Source organism: Notolepis coatsorum (genome assembly GCF_963971535.1).
Source record: "Notolepis coatsorum genome assembly, chromosome: 4".
Classification (NCBI taxonomy): Eukaryota; Metazoa; Chordata; class Actinopteri; order Aulopiformes; family Paralepididae; genus Notolepis; species Notolepis coatsorum.
In genome coordinates, this window is record NC_140168.1 from 148,458,797 (window position 1) to 148,479,948 (window position 21,152).

At 45.8% G+C, this 21,152-nt stretch overlaps 1 protein-coding gene across 1 annotated transcript in view; it reads right to left on the reverse strand.

The window, feature by feature from the left end:
- Positions 1-21,152, reverse strand: part of LOC311226728 (regulator of nonsense transcripts 1) — a gene marked incomplete at its 3' end in the record, with an annotated part of 278,920 nt that overhangs the window by 46,721 nt on the left and 211,047 nt on the right. Inside the window, exon 16 of the mRNA XM_084312138.1 lies at positions 4,643-4,760. Coding sequence (XP_084168264.1) covers positions 4,643-4,760 — 118 coding nt within the window. The remainder of the gene's footprint in view (positions 1-4,642; positions 4,761-21,152) is intronic.

Here is a 21,152-nt window from a genome sequence, read left to right on the forward strand (position 1 = left end):
ATGTACATCTATTGTTGCTTCGCACTCCAGAAGCATTACCAAAAACTACACAAAAACATGCATAGATTATGGCTAGTTTGAATATAATGATATGGAACACCGGTGGGATAAACAAACAACACAAACGCAAAAGCGTGCTCACACTGATGAAAAAAGAACATGTGGACGTGGCTCTACTAAGCGAAACGCACATTTTAGAGGAAGACATAGATACGTTAGCGGATAACATATACCATAATATTAGTCATTCTTCTTTTGGTACGAGAACTCGAGGTGTAGCCATAGTCGTCAGACGTAAATTAAATATCGAATTAAAAGGGGTATGGTCGGATGCTGAGGGGCGTATAACTATAGCTAGGATTGTACATAATAACAGGAAAATAGCGTTGGCAGCGGTATATGCCCCAAATTTGTACGAAGTGGGTTTCTTCACTTCACTAACCGTGGAAATGTTAAACCATCCCGAGTACTCATATATAATAGGTGCGGATTTTAATGCCATTTGGAATCCAAGGATGGACAAATCTTACCTTGCCTTTTCCAGCGAACAAAAAAATTCATCTAAAGCATTAAAAGATTGGTCAAAGACTACAGGGGTAAATGATTTATGGCGGTTACTTAATCCCACGACCCGAAAGTACTCCTGACGATCGGCGAGACACAACACATTATCCAGAATTGATTACGTCTTTGCATCCCCGAGACTATTTGATAAATATGAAGTGGAAATGATACCCAATGCGCTTTCAGATCACTGTTATTTAATCCTAAAAGCAACATTTGGTATACTATCTTCCCGGGCCCCAAGATGGCGTTTTAATACTATGCTGCTTAACAACAAGGAATTCATTACACAACTCAAAGAAGCTCTCACAGTATTCCTACGGGATAATGCAAACGCGGTGCAAGACCCCAGAATATTATGGATGTCGGTAAAGGGTATGATCAAGGATTTCACGGATAGATTTTCCTCCATATTGCGCAAAAATCAATGCACAAAACTGTCTGAAATGGAAACGCTTTACTCAACGTTATTTAATTCTTTAAAATACAACAACTCTACTAGACTAGAAAATCAAGTTAACATTCTAAAGACAGAGATCAATGCAATATACAGACAAAAATCGGAAATGCAAATACGCAGCACAAGACAACAGCAGTATTTCCAAGGTTCTAAACCTAGTCACCTATTAGCCATGCGATTAAGAATTAATGCAAAATGTGCAGATATAACTGCCATTAGAAAACAACAAGTACTTGTAACAGACCCCAAAATAATAAACGATACATTCAAAGAATTCTACTCCGACTTGTATAATTCAGAAACGACCTTTGATCAAAACAAATTGGACACATATCTTAATCAAATTATTCTCCCTAAACTTTCGGAGGACGACGCTAAACAGTTAGAAGCACGATCACATTAGAAGAACTCAAGAAGGCCATATCCGGAATGAAAAACGGTAAGGCTCCGGGAAGAGACGGTATCCCATCAGAAATGTACCTTTCTTGTTGGGACATATTTGGACCCTTATTACTAAATATGATCTTATACTCAGTCAAGGAGGGGAGCTTCCATAAACACCACAATATCGCACTCATTTCAGTCCTTCTCAAAAAAGACAAAGACCCCACCGAGTGCGGTAGTTACAGACCTTTAAGCCTCCTCGGAACCGATGTCAAACTGTACTCTAAGATTTTAGCCATCAGATTGCAAAAGCATATGACGTCTTTAGTTCATCCGGACCAAACTGGCTTCATAAGAGGTCGCCTGATCAATGATAACATAAGGCGAATACTGCACGTACTAGATGCAGACAAAGAGGACACCACACCTAAGGCGATGCTATCCCTGGATGCTATGAAAGCATTTGACAGGCTGGAATGGTCGTTTCTATGGGCAGTATTAGAAAGGATGGGGTTAGGAAAAGGATTCATTGATATGATTAAAGTACTATACAAGGACCCATCGGCCATGATTACAACAGGCACATTCATCTCCGAAATCTTTCCGGTATCACGCTCAGCCAGACAGGGTTGCCCTCTTAGTCCCGGACTATTCGATCTATCATTAGAGCCTTTAGCACAATATATAAGACAATCCCAATACATAGAACCAATCGTAATCAAGGGCACACAACATAAAATTAGTTTATATGCGGACGACGTAATATTGTTCATGCAAAACCCCAACACCACATTGCCGCATCTACTCAAGTTGATAGAGAACTTTGGTGATTTATCGGGATTTAAAATAAATTGGCCGAAGTCGGCTTTCCTTCCTCTTAACATCCATGCAAAAAAAGACACAACCCTCCCAGGTGCGATACCCATGGTTAAACATTTTAGATGCTTGGGTGTGGAAATATTTCCCACCATAAGACAAACGGTGAAGCACAATTACACAAAAATACAGAACAAAATCAAAGACGACCTGGACAGGTGGGCAAAACTTAAAAACTCAGTACAGGCAAGGGTATCAATAGTTAAGATTAGGGATGTCCGATATTATCGGCCGACCGATATTATCGGCCGATATCGGCAGTAAAATGTGATATCGGAAAATATCGGTATCGGTAAAAAAAAAAAAAAAAAAAAAATGTAACCTTTATTTACCCAGGCAAGCAAGTAAGAACCAATTCTTATTTTATTTATTGTCAAAAGTATGCATGTTGGTTTAATTCAACAACTTGTATGTTAATTTTAACTTTTTTAATTATCATATTTTGCACAGATAATGCTTACATTTAGAAAGCCTTTTGAATGCATCCAGTGAAATTATTAGTTACCTGAAATTATTCCGTTTTTTTGGGGGGAAACCCTGCATATATCGGTATCGGTTGATATCGGTATCGTATCGGTATCGGAAATTAAGAGTTGGACAATATCGGAATATCGGTATCGGTAAAAAAGCCAATATCGAGCATCCCTAGTTAAGATGGATGTATTACCAAGAATCAACTTCATCAGCTCAATGCTACCGTTACCCCCTCCAGAGGGCTACTGGAAAAGATTACACTCCTCCACATACAAATTTATTTGGAATAACAAACCACCTCGCATAAAAAGATCCACCGCACAGAGAAATAAAGCAGACGGTGGCATGGCAGTTCCAGATTTTTTACAATATTTTAAGGCTTTCACATTAAGACCATTGACAATATGGTTTGATCCCCAGGCTTTGGTATCTTGAAGAGAATTGGAAGAAAACATAGTAGCCCCACAGAGACTGAAGGACATAGCACACACTAAACTTTCAATCAAGCACTGTGAGCGGAAATTTGGCCCCATAATTACCCATGCAATCAGAACATGGCGGGAAACACAAAAAAAATATCATAACCCTCAAAAATGGCATAATCACACTCCCATATTCAATAACAATGCACTCTTAATGGGAAAACGTCCTATAAGATTCCCTATATGGGAAGAGCAAGGCATACACTCATTAGGGGATATTTTTAATAACCAGGGCTTCTGTAGTTATGGAGAAATATGCACAAAGTTTAACCTCACAGAGTCCACATGGCTTTTTTACATACAGTTACGCCTATGTTTGAGGTCTCACGGTGTTCCATTACACATACCAGTTGAACACCACAGATACCACAAATTTTTCTATGAAAGAGAAACATTGGGAGGTTTTGTATCAGGTTTTTATTATCAATTACTAACGTCCTCGTATGAAACCCTTCAACTAGACACTGTCTGGAGGAGGGATATTCCAGACCTGGAAAGTGGCTTTGATTGGCAAGAAGCATGGGCAAATGTCCGTCTTACATCAAGGAACCCGGACCATCAACAAATCAATCTTAACTATATTCACAGGACATACTTGACTCCTATAAGACTGAACAGAATGGGCCTGAAACAGGACTCAAAATGCTCCCAATGTACAAATGGAGACGAAGGGACATTTATGCACATGTATTGGGACTGCCCACCAGTTAAGGCATTCTGGAAAGATGTGACCCATCAATTATCAAAACTCGTATCTTGGAATATACCAGTACACCCCTCTGTATTGCTTTTAAATGATGTTTTTGAGTTTGCAGTAAATCCACAGCTAAAGAGATTGGTCTTATCGGGTATCACAGTAGCTAAAAAACTGATCGCATCACGCTGGTTTCAACCGGAAAAAATTTGCCGGAAAGTTTGGTCTCTTACATATCTCGATGTGATATATCAAGAAATATCTACAGCAAGAATTCTGGGTCTCAACGAATCCAAAATGTCAATGTGGGTAGAAGTGGTGGAGAGAATAAAAGCTAGCTTATAATGGTAGTGTCTGGTTAGGAGTGAGGGATAATGGAGGTACTATCCAAGGAGGGGTCCGGGAGGGGGGGGTTTGAGCTGGAGCATATGTGTGTAGGGTTTTAGAAAATAGGTATTAGGGGTATGTCCTATATAAACATTTATATAATTGTTAATTTCGCTGGATATACACTGTATACGGTTAAAATGTTATTATAGAAGTTTTTTTTTATCTTGTTTCTGTACTTGCATGTAATTTTAACCACCTTGACTGTTAGTTTCATTATGCATTATGTGTTGAGTACTGACTTTTAATTAAAAAAAAATTGCAATAATAAAAAAAATATATATAGACAGTCAGACAGCACCAGGAGGATGAGTGACAGACCTGTTGAGGTAGGAGGTGCCGGAGCTGGCGATCTCCTCCTGACCCTGGGTGACGTAGAAGAACATGGGCTTGTCGGGCTGCGGCCACTGGAAGTCAAAGCCCTTCTTCACACGCTCCGCTGGAAGAGGAGGAGGAGTCAGTGAGTGAGGGAGGGAGGGAGGGAGGGAGGGAGGGAGGGAGGGAGGGAGGGAGGGAGTAAGAAAGTAAGTATGTAAGTAAGGGAGTGAGTAAGAAAGTAAGTAAGTAAGTAAGTAAGTAAGTAAGTAAGTAAGTAAGTAAGTAAGTAAGTAAGTAAGTAAGTAAGTAAGTAAGTAAGTAAAGTAAGTAAGTAAGTAAGTAAGTAAGTAAGTAAGTAAGTAAGTAAGTAAGTAAGTAAGTAAGTAAGTAAGTAAGTAAGTAAGTAAGTACAAGATACAAGAGTTTTATTTGTCACGGCATAAAGGTATACAGTGAAATGCAGGGGGTCTCGCCCGCAACGATGTGCAATAGTACAAGTAATAATAATAAGAGTCCAACCAATAGAGCGACATAGTGCAATAAACAAGTAAACAAAGTAGGCATATCGGTATCTGTACATGAGCTATTTACAGAGCATGGTAGGACATGCTAGGTCCTGTGGCAGTGCAGTACACTGTTAGCTACGGATGAGGCATTGGGTCTTTATGTACACTGCTATACAATGCTATATTATACGATCTCAAGCTATACTATTCTTAAAGTGATCTTTCCTTCTGTAAAGTGTCCATAGTGTGAGCGTGTGCAGCATGAGTGAGTGTGTGCTCATGTTAAAGTGGCTGCTAGTGTGTGAGCGTGTACAGTGTGTGTGTTGTGTGTGTGCTCATGTGTCCTTGTGCGTGGAGAGTTCAGTGTTCAAGGCTCTGATGGCCTGGGGGAAGAAGCTGAGCCTAAGTCTCTCTGTCCTCGTTACTGGTGCTCGCAGGCGTTTGCCTGACCGGAGCAGCGTGAACAGGCTGTTGTTGGGGTGGTGAGGGTCTTTCATTATCCTGCAGGCTCTGGATTTGCACCTCTTGTTGTATAGGACCCAGGGTTTTCCATTTTTTTTTTGCCGGTCTCAGGGTCCGGTAGATTTAAATCTACCGGTCAAATGAGAGAAATTCCGGTCAGAGTTTATTGAGCTTAAAAACAATTGATAGGCAGGCTATATAAAGAATGACATCCTCAAGGCATGTAGATTTATAATATTTTAACTTAAAACTAGGCTACTTTTGCGTATACAGTCATTATATTCCAAATAAAATAAGTCCAGAGACTCCGTGCTGCTGCCGACTTTAAATCAAATAGGTGTCTGTGGGCAGTCGCCTGACATTAATAAACAGCAGTCTGTTATAATCACATTTTTATGAGCTAACGAATTCCGTTATATTGGACATTTGTATTAATTATATCAAGCGAAGAACTGAGAAATTTGGCAGAGAGAGTCGGCAACATTATCGTGGGTTTGCGTGATGACTCTCTCCACCTCCCAACGACTTATTTGCGAGAGTATGCCGCTGCAGAGCAGCAGATTCAGCTGTTTTCAGGCTCTATCTGGGGACCGCTCAGCAGCGCCCCCCACCCAACAGCTGAATTGCCAATGGCTGAATTGGAGTATTGCACTGTGCCGGCACAGCTGGTGTGCAGCTGCGGCTCTGCAGCTGCATGCAGTCGCAAATCTAGCAGCAAGCTCCCGCTGACAACAGCGTTGTCATTATTAGACCTGCTTGGTGAAGCAACGATGAAACAAATGTAATGATTGTTTCGTTCATCGCATAGGCTATTTAATTTTAGCCTATTTTAATACAATTCAAATAATCAAATTGTGCTTAGAGGGAATTATTTTCACCGGACATTAAGACCGGAGAGATTAAATATGTCGGACTTCAACAGATTTTGCCGGTCAAATACCGGTAATTACCGGCTAACGGAAACCCCGATAGGACCTGCAGGGTTGGTAGTGCAATACCCATGGTACGCTCGGCTGAGCGCACCACTCTCTGTAGGGCCTTCTTGTCCTGTGCCGTGCTGTTGCCATACCAGGCAGTGATGTTTCCAGTCAAGATGCTCTCAACAGCTCCGGAGTAGAAGGACTGGAGTATCTTCCCAGATACTCTGAACTTCCTTAACCCTTTAATCGCCAAGGACGAGTTAACACGTCATTCTCCGCCATGCGTAATCTGCCAATGACGCCGTAACACGTCATTGAGATCAATATTTCAAAAATCTGTGATGGCAATCATATTTCACCCGCGGAGACTTGAGATCTCCTGTTGATCTCCTCTCAACTCTCCAACGGTTCAAGAGCGCCATCTGGTGGCCGATCGGCGGATCGCCCAAACAGCAAACCGGAAACCGAAAGTGGTGCTCATCCAAATTCGGTCCGGCCACTCGCTATAGCTCCCGGGGCTCCATCTCGACACACTGGATAATCAATCGCTCGCCCTAACTCAATAAACAACGTTATTTGGACGTATATAGTATTATACAACCTGGAAATGGTTCATCTAGATCAACATCCCATAATAGAAAACTTTCTACTCCAAGCTGATCGCTCAACGGCCCGAGGAGACTGGGGTAAGTTTCAGCGTTTATTATTACCGTGTTCGATACACTGCTCTGATGATCATATCACCCACACTACATGAATCATCTATCATGAATTGGCCACGGAATTATAAACGACCCCCCATCCGGTCAACATCAGATGATGAGTAGTAACTTCTAGAAGCACGTACATTTGAATTTTTTTATCTGGCGCCGATCGCTATCAAACTGTATTTGATCATCAATGTGGCAGAGAGGGGTATATGATCAGAATAATCCCTGGCAGATAGAGGTTAACTGTCTCAGGTGGTAGAGGCGCTGCTTCGCCTTTTTTACGACTGAGTCTATGTGTGTTGTCCATGTCAGTATTGTCAGTATTGTAAGGGAGAGGGTTAATTAGTATGCAAGTAAGGGAGGGAGTATGTAAGTAAGTAAGTAAGTAAGTAAGTAAGTAAGTAAGTAAGTAAGTAAGTAAGTAAGTAAGTAAGTAAGTAAGTAAGTAAGTAAGTAAGTAAGTAAGTAAGTAAGTAAGTAAGTAAGTAAGTAAGTAAGTAAGTATTGTAAGGAAGGGAGTTAAGATTACCACCCCTGACTCCCGAGGCTCTGGAACTGTCAATCATTCGCCGATTGCAAAAATTATTGGACAGGGTTGTAGCCTATGAGTGTAGCTTTCCAATGAATCAGGGATCTAGGTGAAAATGTATGAGCAAAAACAGGAAGTGAAAAATACATGGAATGAATTGGCGTCAATGAGGAAATGGATTACTGGAGAACTTTATAACATTATTAATTTCCTTTTTGTCTGTAATAATTTTGTCATCCTTATTATGAATTGAGGATATAATATTTTGGTTTTGCATTTGTTTAACCCGATTCGCTAGTATTTTACCCGCTCTCTCCCCTTGTTCATAATATCTTTGGTTGGTCCTAAATAAAGCATATTCATATGCTTATTCATATTTGTCACAGGAAAGATTTGCCTCTAGGATGGAACCCAGGTAGGTCATTTCGTCTTTCCTTGTGACAATATTGTCACCCACTGTAACTGAGAAGCCGTCGGTCTTGCTGAGTTTGTTATTTGAACCGAAGAGAATGGACTCTGTTTTGCCCATGTGTAATGATAGTTTGTTATCAGCGAGCCATATGCAGATTTTGCCTAGTTCCGAGCTGAGGGTTTTTTCAACCTGCAACTTGTTCTTGTCAGAGACCAGCAGGGCTGAGTCGTCCGCAAACAGGAACAAGTTGCAGTCACAGGCTGACGACATGTCATTTGCATAAATTAGGAAGAGTAGCGGTCCTAGTATGCTTCCTTGTGGAACACCACAGCTCACTGTGAGGGGGGGGGGGGGGGGTAGAGTACCGTTTACCTCTACCATCTGTTCTCTCCTAGAGCCATATGAAATCCGTTTTATTATTTTCCAAATTCCATTTTATTTTTTCCCAAATTCCGTTTTTTCCGTTTTAATATTTCAGAATTCTGTATTTTGCTTTTTATGCTCATTTTACCATCAAAAATAGTGTCTAATAAGTGGGAATGAATAAATGTCTACAATTGAATATGATATAACAGTCCATTTAATGTTTTTAAGTGCTGCAACTCAGAAATACAGTTACATTTTACACAATACTTTTCAAATAATATTGTGACAAAATAAAAATACACATTTCAAGTGTAAACAATAGATACAGCTAGCTACTACTGACATTATCACAATGTCAGTAGCCTAGCTATATCTTATTTTATTGTGATGAAATATAGTAATGCATAATTTAGGCACCTTTAGTTTAGTTTATTTCGTTTATAAAGGACAGTGTATAATGACAATCGTTTGCATTAAACAAATGGATTGCACCAGATTTAGCAAGAAGCTATCATTTCCATATATAGTCCTATGTACTGTAAAACGTTTCATAGCTATTTAAGTTTATTTCGATTATAAAGGGCAGTGTATAATGACTCGTTTGCATTAAACAAATGGATGGGTGCACTAGATTTAGCAAGAAGCGATCATGTCCTAACGTTAAATAGTGTCGCAAGTGTTTTTGTGGCTCCAGTCCACGGAACGTTGACAGCATTAGCAAAACACCTTAGCGCCGGAGGCATAAAAGTCATTAGGATACTGCTCTGCTCTGAATTGAGGGCTTATTGGGGAATTTATTAGCTTCTTGACGATGTAAACACCGAAGCAGCGAGACGCTTGGGAGACTGCCTGTGTTGTGTGTAACCCGCTCTAGCGTCCGCCTCCCCGGTCGCGTGTGCACCAAGCGTTCCACCCAAAAACGGAATTTCAATCCAGATTAGGCCAAATTCTGCAATATTCCACGTTTTGCAGTCGATTCCATTTTTATTGGTCAATTCCGCGATTCCGTCCGCGATTCCGTGAACGCGGATTTCATATGGCTCTATTCTCTCCCCTCCAGGTAGGATTGCATCCAGCTCACTGATAAGCTATCAAACCAATTGCTTTTAGCTTGTCCATCAGAATGGAGTGATTGACAGTGTCGAAGGCCTTTTGTAGGTCCAGCATGACCATGCCGCAGTATTTGCCCGCGTCCACCTCTTGTTTGATGTGGTCGTTCAAATAGAGGAGGCATGTGTCAGTGGAGTGGGACGTTCTGAAGCCAGATTGGAATTCGTAGATTAGATTTTTTTTCCGCCAGGTACTTTTCGACCTGTTCGTAGACTATTTTCTCCATGACTTTCGAGATGGAGGTAAGAATAGAAACAGGGCGGTAGTTGCCTGGGTCTAATTTGCTGCCCTTTTTGTGCAGAGGGGTCACTCTCGCAATTTTGAAGTCCTTGGGGACGTGCCCCTGTTTTATAGAGAGGTTTATTATGTGTGTGATGACTGGGGTGATGGCGGCTGCTGCGTCTCTGAGGAATTTGGAGGGGATGTTGTCATGGCCAGTGGCCTTGTTAGGTTGGAGGGCGCTCAATCTTTTGAGTACCTCATCGGTTGTTACCATTTCAAGTTTGAAGTCGTCTTTGTGGACCCCTAGGTTTTTGTAGTATGCTACTATGTGTTCTACCCCATAATGCCCTGAGTGGGAGGGTAGTTTGTTTACCAGTGTTGTGGCTATGTTTGTGAAGAAGATGTTTAAGTAATTGGCTACATCCAGCTTGTCTGTGATGAGCGTGTTGTCCGTCTTTATGTTTATGTTTGAGAATCTGGTTTTACGTTTTTTACTGCAGCCTAGTTGATTATTGAGTAATTTCCAAAGTTCGCGGGGTTTGTTTTTGTTTTCCTCAGTTTTGTCGTTGATGAAATTTCTTTTTGCGGTTCTGATCATGGTGTTTATGTCATTTCTTAGTGTAACTGAGGGGTACAATTCCCTGACTGTATTGTTAGATATGATACTTACTACCACTACCTCTTGTACTTTAGACTCTGGCCACCCAGTACTAGGCATAAATAATTATGGTAAACACTCCCACGTAGATGAAACGATCCAACACAAATGTACCAAGTCGAAAGTCTGCGTTTAATAATAATTAATACATAGCAAAAGGTATGTAGAGCAATCACTTAATTACATTTATGATTTGAAATAGGATGCACTTTTATGGCAAATGAGTATTCGTTGGTATATCAATAGAGAACGTCCAATCTCTGGTGGCGCAGGCGGTAAATATACAACCTGGAATATTTAAGGAATAATAGCAATGATACTTCAATGATTATAGAACTGGATACACTAGGGGGGAATTCCGGTCGCTTGTAAGACAACTGGAGAAGGGGGGGGGGGGTAGAGTCTGGCTGTATCCGTCTGGCCGAGGGTATCCTGGGAGAACCCACGGTTGTGCGGCTCGGTGCCTCAGCGATCCTCGATCCACAGATGAAAGCAGTTGGACTGTGGGCCGGCTTCCTCCGGTCCACGATGGAGAGACGTGAAGCGACCTCGTCGTGTAGAGCGTCTCCTCACCTGTCGTCCTCTCCGGGGGGGGGGTTTCCAACACACGGCAGTGTTGGTCTTTATCCATAGAATAATCACTGTATACAAAGCATAATCCGTGCCTGGGAAGGCGGGCTGTCGTCGGTAGAATAATCCGGTATGCAGGTCCACTCGCTCGTCGGCTCTGGGGCTCCTCGGGTGCAGCCTCACATGGGGTCGGCCACCCTGGATAAGCAGCCAGTTCTACCCGAAACGATGGGGGTACTGACTACGATAGTATTCTCACCGCACGAAGCACTACATATGAATAGCCTATTATTAGCTTAATAGACTACGTCCAACTCGACGATATCGTGCCAAATATGACTATTCAAATATTAATATACACGATGTCTCAATACCGATGGTAGGCCGAACTTGGCCTTACTCCCACACGTGGCGTCGCGGGGAGGCTTTACGTCTGTCACTCTATTGGAGGGTAAGAAACTGGACTAAAAAAGGAAAGTCCTACTTTAGTAGCGCAGTATATATACGCACTATGAACAAATAGTACCATTAGTGGTGCGGTAGCCAGATTCCTACGCGGAACTAGGACTTGTTCGTACATGTTGAGCGGTATGTTTGAACTGGGTCTGGGGGGTATGGCAGCCTGGCACCAAGGTCTCGACCAATAGTAGAATGGAGACTATTATGGGATGTTCAGTAGGCTAGAATGGATATTCAATGCATATTGTACAAGGAATATACAAGGGATATCAGGGAATATTAGAGAATATACAAATACAATTAAATATATATATATAAATAAATATATATATTCGGTTTAATCTGGCCCTTCACAACAGCCACCCCCTGATTGGTCCCAGACCTAATCAGTTAAGCAGAGACAGATTAATCGCGTTGTCTATTTACACATAAGGGTTTGCTGTAGGGGTCAGTCAACTTCACAAAGTCATAGGGTTATAGGGTCATGGTCATCATCGATTGTGTCTGGGAGTCGGGGCAGTTCTATGAGCCTCGCCACGGGACGGGTGTAAGTGCGCCCCTGGACAAGCACTTCAGCTGCTCGGACCTTGCCGTCGGCACCGGTGATCACTTTGCTTACGCGGCCGGCCGGCCACACAGCTCTGGGCAGTGATTGATCAATAATCATGACGACTGTTCCTTCTGTCAAATTGTCTCTCTCCTTTACCCACTTCTGGCGGGTCTGTAGAGACGGTAGGTAGTGCAGTAGGAATGTCCTTTGTTGTGCACTCTCTATGGTAGTGCAATCATCTATGTTGGGGTCTGCGGAGATAACAGTGCTCAATCCACAGAACATAGGTTTCTTATTCTCAGCCTCCTCTTGACTTGCTTCCCTCGGGATAGGCGTGGGCCACTCTCCTTCCGGGAGCTTTAGGAATGCTGGGCCGTCACTGTAGACATTGCGACGGGTGAGGTCATCTAGGGGCATTCCCCGGGTGATGACGTCAGCTGGGTTCTGTTTTGTATCAACGTAGCGCCACTCTGTTTCTCCGGTTAACTCTTCGGTTAAGTCTTGAATCTCGGTGACTCTGACTCCCACGAAGACTTTGTACTTGCATGAGTCCGATTTGATCCAGGCGAGTACTGTCGTGGAATCTGACCACAGGATTGTTCTAGACACCGGTATGGTGAGCTCACGTTGGATGAGCGTGGCTAGGTGCGCTCCGGCTAGGGCTTTGCAGAGCTCTAGACGTGGGATAGATTGTTGCTTGCGTGGGGCTATTCTCGAGCGGGCGAGGACAAATGCTGTGTAGGTCTCTCCCCCCTCTTCTTGGGCCCGCAAGTAGGCTACTGATCCGTATGCGACCGCTGAGGCGTCACTGAAGACGTGTAAGTCCATTTTACATGTCTCTGGCCTCACCGTGGGTGGGAAGTAGCTTCGGCGCATATTAACGCCTGGGAGTGAGTGGAGCTCCATCTCCCACTCTCTCCAGGTGGATGCAAGGTGTGCGGGAATGGGGTCGTCCCAGCCCTGGTCCTTGTCCCACAATGCTCGTACAATCATTTTTGCCCTGGTGGTGTACGGTAGAATACATCCTAGCGGGTCATATTGTCGGGCGAGTGTTGTGTACACACTCCGTCTGGTGGTCGGCGCCGCCGCCGGCCTTCCCTGCTCCGTAGTCAGGGGCTTGTGTCTGTAGTGAAGCGAATCTGTTTTGAATCGCCACACCAATCCCAGGGTCATCTCCTGGGCTTCTCCCGGGATTGTAGCCATCCAGGTCTCGCTGCTGGCTGCGCAGTACTTGCGGATCGCTGCTGGCCCACTGCCTGAGATCAAAGCCGCCTTTGATCAATGAGGCGCGGAGTTTAATCAGGAGAGCCTCGGCTTCTTCCTGGGTTGAAAGGCTTTGTAGACAGTTGTCTACGTAGAAGCTGTTCTTTACGCTGTGTCGGACCTCTTCGTCCGCTGCTGGGTCCTCTGCTACATGTTTCTGTAGTGCAAATGTAGCACAGCAGGGGCTGCACGTCGTTCCGAAGGGGAGGACTTCCCATTGGTAGATGGCTGGGTGCTCATCTCCTGGCTTCTCTCTCCATAGGAACCGTAACAGGGGCTTGTCCTCCTCTACTAATCTCACCTGCAGGAACATTCCTTTAATGTCCCCGCTGATGGCCACCTTTTCCTGGCGGAAGCGGAGTAGAACGCCGAGTAGGGAGGGGCCGAGTGTGGGACCGGGCAGTAACTCTTTATTCAGATTTTGGGATCCGATCTGGTAGCTGCAGTTAAATACTATGCGGTCTTTACCGTTGTGATGGACCTTGTGGTGAGGCACGTACCACGATTCAGTGGTCTGGTCAGCCTCTTTAATGTCCATCTTTGTGACGTGTCCCGCTGTGATGAGCTTCTCAATCTCAGCGCGGTATACACTCTCTTGGGCGGGGTTCTTGGCTAAGCGCCGCTCCGTGTTCAGCAGGTACCGTTCTGTGGCGTCTGTCTTGGCGTGGAAAGTAGGCATTCCTTCTCGCCGCAGGAGTGGCGTGGCGTATCTCAACACGCCGTTGACCGGGACTCTCTTGGTCCCTGTCTCGAGGAGGTGAATGGCGTAAATGTCATCTTTAGAGCGAATGTCTTTCTTTCCGTTCTTACAGGGCATTTGTTCCAAGGTCCATAGCCGCTCTACGTGTTGCAGGAGTGCGGTTTCTCCCTCTGTGACTCGGGAGTGGAGACATCTAGTGGCTGTACTTCGGTTGAGAGATTTGGTGAGCGGGCCTTGGAGTGTCCATCCCAAACGGGTCTCGACTGCTGCAGGACAGCCTCGGGGTCCGGTATGAACCCGGTCTATCGGGACAATGAGGTCTGCATGGTCGGAGCCTATCAACAGGGTCGGCATAGCATTGTCTATGAGCGGGATCGGTAACTTGCGCAGATGTGCATATTTCTCCATCAGCTTGGCGACGGGGTATGTGTACCGCGACAGTCCTATTTCTTGGCTGGTGAAAGCGTCTGTAATCTGGTACCGTCGCTCAGGCTGGCCGCTTGCTGCGATAGAGAATGAGACATTCTCGCCCTTTATCGTCTTCAAATCTCGTCTTATTGTCCGAATTGTCATTTGGGTTTCGCTTCCCCGCAGCCCTAGCTGGGCCGCAGCGGAGGCGAGCAGAAGGGTCTTCTCTGACCCGTCATCGAGGACGGCGTAAGTGTCCAGGACTTTATTCTGGTAGCTTAGTGTCACACGCACTACTTTTAGGAGTACTCGGGCTCCACTGCTGCTGGCGGGATCGATGTACATGACGCTCGCTTTGCTGCTGGATGGTGCGGGTGAAGGGCGCCGTCTGTTACTGTCGTGAAGTATGTCCAGATGGGCTCCATCGCACTTGGTGCACCTTTTCTTTAAGCGGCATTCGGCTGCCATGTGTGAGCGCGCACAGCGAAAACAGCGCTTGTTGGACTTTATCCATTGACTTGCTTCCTCCGCGTTCAGCTTGGGGAAGGAGTCACATTGCGCTAGCCAGTGTTCTTTCTCACAGTAGGGGCACACTATCTTCCACTTCTCCGTTCTGGAGGGGGTACTGTGGCTCCTGCTGCTCGGTACTGACTCCGATTGGTGCATCACAGTCACCGATCTTCTTCCATCATTTAGTCGTCTGGTTCCTTCTCTGGAGCCAGGGGTGCTCCGTCCGAATGTATCTAGCCGTAGGCTGCTGACTTCTCTCGCCAGGAAGTCTGCTAGATCGAGGAGGTTCGGTTCGGGGCCATTCGGGTCTCGGTGGTCTCTCTGCCGCCTAAAACGCTCCTGTCGAGCGGGCGGCAGCTTCTCCAAGATCCTTTCCACATTTGAGTTGGCGTAAAGTTCATGCCTCCCCTTCTCTCTCTGCGCTCCCAACATCCCTACCAGGGACTGCACTCTGATGGACAGGTCGTCCAGTGCTCGATTGTCTATTGCTGGGGGTAAGCGGTCGATGTGTCGGATCTCCTGGATCACGTAATCCCATATGCGCCCATACCTCTGGTCCAATGCTACCAGCGCTGCTGTGTATGGGGTGGTGGAAGTCGCGTAGGCGAGCGCTATATTATGTGCGCGGGGTACCTTTAGGTGCTTCAGTAGGACGGCGTATTTATGGCGTTCATCCAATACATCCACCAACATGGTCTCCAGACACATGCGGAGTTCTGTATACTGGGCCCGGTTCTCTTGGGTGAAGTCGGGTACCATAGGCGTGCCAATGTATGACGCTGACTGTGGATACATCGGCGAGCGTTGGGGGAGAGGCCTCCTAGGCGAGTCTCCTCCCGCTCCTTGGTATGGGCTGGTACCGGCAGTGTACCATGGCCCGCTTGTCCAGGTGCTGTTCCTCGGTGCGGGTCGTGCGTCGTGCTCACCCGTGTATAGAGTCGGGGGTCTGTAGCGCAGCTCCGCGGGAGTATAGCCTGGGCTGTACCGGACCTCCTGGTCCGGTAGAGTACTGTGCTGTCGTCGGGCGTGGTTCTCCTCCTCTTCCTCTTCGTCTTCAGTTAGGTCATCCAGTGCTTGTAGTCTCTGGTTTAGCCTCTCCACAGGATATGCTGCTCCTTCCCGGTTGCTAGGTCTCGCTTGGACCGGTGGGGGGAGGTGGTCTGTGGGGGGTATAGACCTCGTCTGTTGGTCAAGTTCAGGGTTGTTTACTCGGCTAGGGGATGCCGCCCTGGAGGTGTGTCTAGACGAGTTCCTGGAGCCTCTGGCGGAGGGAGAGGGTGTTGTCCGTCTGATCAGCTGTTCTATTAGTTGCGCTTGCTGTCTGTCGCGCTCTGCGTCCCGTAGAGCACCAGCAGCTGCTCGCTGGCTGTCTGCTCGGTCTCGGGCCACATTCTCTTCCATCTGAATGCGTCTTATTTCTAGACGTATATGCTCTTCTTCGCTCCGCTGCTGGATCTGCAGTCGGTCGCGTTCAGCAGCGGCGTTCAGGCTGATGAGGAAGGCCTGCTGTAGGGTCCTCTCTGCCTCACTGGGAGAAGGCGGTTGTATAGGGGAGCCTTCCCTCGGGGTACTCCTTGCGGAGCCTTGGAGCTCTATCTCCACGGTGCTCTCCCCGTCTTCTTCCGTGCCGAGTTCTCTCTCGGTAGCGTTGTATTCCTCCCGGGACTCATCGGGGACTACTTCTTCAGTACTGGCGGGGTGTGAAGTCATGTCTGGTTCCCACTGGTCCCCACCGTGAGCTTGGTCAGTTACATTAGAACCCGTAGGGGCCTCTATGGTCGGGGTAGTCTGGGCGTTGGGGTTAGACATACTTTTACTTTCTAGTTTTACCGCGTTTACGGTTAGTAGAAGACTAGGTTGTTGACTGACAGCGTAAGCCTCTAAGTACTGAGGGAGCCGTCGTTCGCGCTGCGGGCGTTGGTTAGGAGGATCGTTTCGTGGAGTGTTCATCATAGGCCATTTCAATATTAATAACACTATATTAATATTACACTAATTACCATCCGGCTCGAAGGACCAATTTTAACTGAGGGGTACAATTCCCTGACTGTATTGTTAGATATGATACTTACTACCACTACCTCTTGTACTTTAGACTCTGGCCACCCAGTACTAGGCATAAATAATTATGGTAAACACTCCCACGTAGATGAAACGATCCAACACAAATGTACCAAGTCGAAAGTCTGTGTTTAATAATAATTAATACATAGCAAAAGGTATGTAGAGCAATCACTTAATTACATTTATGATTTGAAATAGGATGCACTTTTATGGCAAATGAGTATTCGTTGGTATATCAATAGAGAACGTCCAATCTCTGGTGGCGCAGGCGGTAAATATACAACCTGGAATATTTAAGGAATAATAGCAATGATACTTCAATGATTATAGAACTGGATACACTAGGGGGGAATTCCGGTCGCTTGTAAGACAACTGGAGAAGGGGGGGGGGGGTAGAGTCTGGCTGTATCCGTCTGGCCGAGGGTATCCTGGGAGAACCCACGGTTGTGCGGCTCGGTGCCTCAGCGATCCTCGATCCACAGATGAAAGCAGTTGGACTCTCTGTGGGCCGGCTTCCTCCGGTCCACGATGGAGAGACGTGAAGCGACCTCGTCGTGTAGAGCGTCTCCTCACCTGTCGTCCTCTCCGGGGGGGGGGTTTCCAACACACGGCAGTGTTGGTCTTTATCCATAGAATAATCACTGTATACAAAGCATAATCCGTGCCTGGGAAGGCGGGCTGTCGTCGGTAGAATAATCCGGTATGCAGGTCCACTCGCTCGTCGGCTCTGGGGCTCCTCGGGTGCAGCCTCACATGGGGTCGGCCACCCTGGATAAGCAGCCAGTTCTACCCGAAACGATGGGGGTACTGACTACGATAGTATTCTCACCGCACGAAGCACTACATATGAATAGCCTATTATTAGCTTAATAGACTACGTCCAACTCGACGATATCGTGCCAAATATGACTATTCAAATATTAATATACACGATGTCTCAATACCGATGGTAGGCCGAACTTGGCCTTACTCCCACACGTGGCGTCGCGGGGAGGCTTTACGTCTGTCACTCTATTGGAGGGTAAGAAACTGGACTAAAAAAGGAAAGTCCTACTTTAGTAGCGCAGTATATATACGCACTATGAACAAATAGTACCATTAGTGGTGCGGTAGCCAGATTCCTACGCGGAACTAGGACTTGTTCGTACATGTTGAGCGGTACGTTTGAACTGGGTCTGGGGGGTATGGCAGCCTGGCACCAAGGTCTCGACCAATAGTAGAATGGAGACTATTATGGGATGTTCAGTAGGCTAGAATGGATATTCAATGCATATTGTACAAGGAATATACAAGGGATATCAGGGAATATTAGAGAATATACAAATACAATTAAATATATATATATAAATAAATATATATATTCGGTTTAATCTGGCCCTTCACAACACTTAGTCTGTTTCTTTCACTCACCTCTGTGGCCATGAAATGTTTTGAGAGGCTTGTCAAGGATCACATTTGTGCCTCCCTCCCCAGTGATATGGACCCTATGCAATTTGCATACAGGCCAAACAGGTCCACTGATGATGCGGTCTCCCAAGTACTGCACAGCACCCTCTCTCACCTAGACCGCCAGAAGGGGGGCTATGTGAGACTGTTGTTCATTGACTATAGCTCAGCGTTCAACACCATAGTCCCCACAAGACTGGTGGACAAGCTGATCGAGCTAGGTCTGAGCTCCGCTCTGAGCGCCTGGATACTGGACTTTCTGAGTGAAAAGCCCCAGGCGGTCAGGGTGGGGGGTCAGACCTCCAACACCATCACCCTGAGCATCGGGTCCCCCTAGGGCTGTGTTCTGAGCCCTCTGCTGTACTCACTATACACACATGACTGTGTGGCCAAGTTCAGCTCCAACTCCATAGTGCAGTTTGCGGACGACACAGTGGTGGTGGGGCTGATCTCGGACAACGACGAGAAGGCCTACCGGGAGGAGGTTGAGGTACTGGAACGCTGGTGCCAGGACAACAGCCTGCTCCTGAACACCAAGGAGCTGATCGTGTATTTTAGGAGAAGACAGCAGGGGACACACACACCACTGAGGATAAACGGGGCTACCGTGGACAGGGTGAGCAGCTTCAAGTACCTGGGGGTCCACATCTCAGAGGATCTGACATGGACAACACACATAGACTCAGTCGTAAAAAAGGCAAAGCAGCGCCTCTACCACCTGAGACAGTTAAGGAAGTTCAGAGTATCTGGGAAGATACTCCAGTCCTTCTACTCCGGAGCTGTAGAGAGCATCTTGACTGGAAACATCACTGCCTGGTATGGAAACAGCACGGCACAGGACAAGAAGGCCCTACAGAGAGTGGTGCGCTCAGCCGAGCGTACCACGGGTATTGCACTACCACCCCTGCAAATCCAGAGCCTGCAGAATAATGAAAGACCCTCACCACCCCAACAACAACCTGTTCAAGCTGCTGCGGTCAGGCAAACGCCTGCGAACACCAGCAACTAGGACAGAGACTTCGGCTCAGCTTCTTCCCCCAGGCCATCAGAGCCTTGAACACTGAACTCTCCACACACAAGCACACAGGAGCACACACAACAACACACGTGCTGCACACGCTCACACTTATGGTCACTTTACAAAAGGAAAGGTCACTTTAAGAATAGTATAGTATAACTTTAGATTGTATAATATAGCATTGCAGTGTACATAAAGACCCAGTGCCTTGGGGAGCTCCAGTAGCTCACCACGTACCGCGAGTGCTATTTCAGCGCCGTGGACAACCGCGCTCGCGCGGATCTGGGGCTGAGCGTGTTCGAATCCCGGACGGCAGCCGTGCCTTTCCCAGAGTGTCTTTCCCCCCCATCTGAACCCTTTCAGCCTGCTTCTGTCGGTCGAACTTGACCAAGTATGAATGCGAAGAAAAAGCGATAAACGCTAAAAGAACCAGGTGACTGGTCAAAGTTTTAAAAAAAAGAAAAAGACCCAGTGCCTCATCCGTAGCTAACAGTGTATTGCACTACCACAGGACATAGCATGTTCTACCATGCTCTGTAAATAACTCATGTATTTGTATCATGTATCCGATATGCCCTACTTTGTTTACTTGTTTTATTGCACAATGTCGTTCTATTGGATTCTTATTATATATTACTATTGAACTATGCACAATCGTTGCAGGCAAGACCCCCCGCATTTCATTGTATACTTGTATGCCGTGACAAATAAAACTCTTGACTTGACTTGACTATTAAAAGTTCAAGTTTAAAAATTGCCACTTTTCTGGGTGCCAGTGCAAGAGACTGGCATTCGTTTTGAGGTCAGTTTCAGGTTCAAAAGCTGATACCACGACTCCACTAAAGATTAGATCCGTGGTGCTGAAACATTTCCACATGTTGTGCAATGAGCCAAAATGTAACACGGGCTGAAAAAATTATTATCTAGAAATGAGATGCATTAGCCTCAGGTTTTGTCATCACAGTTGTTTGTTCATAATGACTTGCATGTGCCATGTATTTCAAAAATCACACTCAGAAATAACTAAATTGCTTCAAAATAGACCAAAGCGGAATCTCGTATCTCTCTCTGGAAGCCTCTCTGGAGGGCCAGTGTTTTGGATGGGAGCAGGAATAGATTCTTTTTTGGCGACCCCACACTTAACTCATTCAGAGCCAAAAACGAAATATCTCGTTTTTTAAATCCAAGCGTTTTCCTTTTTTTCTATTTTCTTATTCTAAACACTCACGCAGGCCATTGTGAGTGTGGCTGGAACCTGCAATGACGATTGAATCCCGACAGGTGGCAGTATGGGCTGAGAGTAACCAAATCACTAGGGATCACTAGGACACTCACAGCAGTGGCATGGTATCACTGAGCAAACTACAGCAATCTAACGTTCGACAATGGCGATCGCCTAGAGCGAACTATTGGATATTATGAAGAAGCCAAAACAGATTATATGGATGATGATTATGGACGATAAGGTGCGTTTCCACCAGACTATGTTGAACTCAGCACTTCTGGTAAAAATACTATAGTCAAACCGGCCGATGAGGAAACCTATGCGGCTCCGTGGTATAGTCTGGCCCGAGCAGACTATAGAAGAAGACAACGGATGAGGGCCACCTAACATTATATGTATTGATCC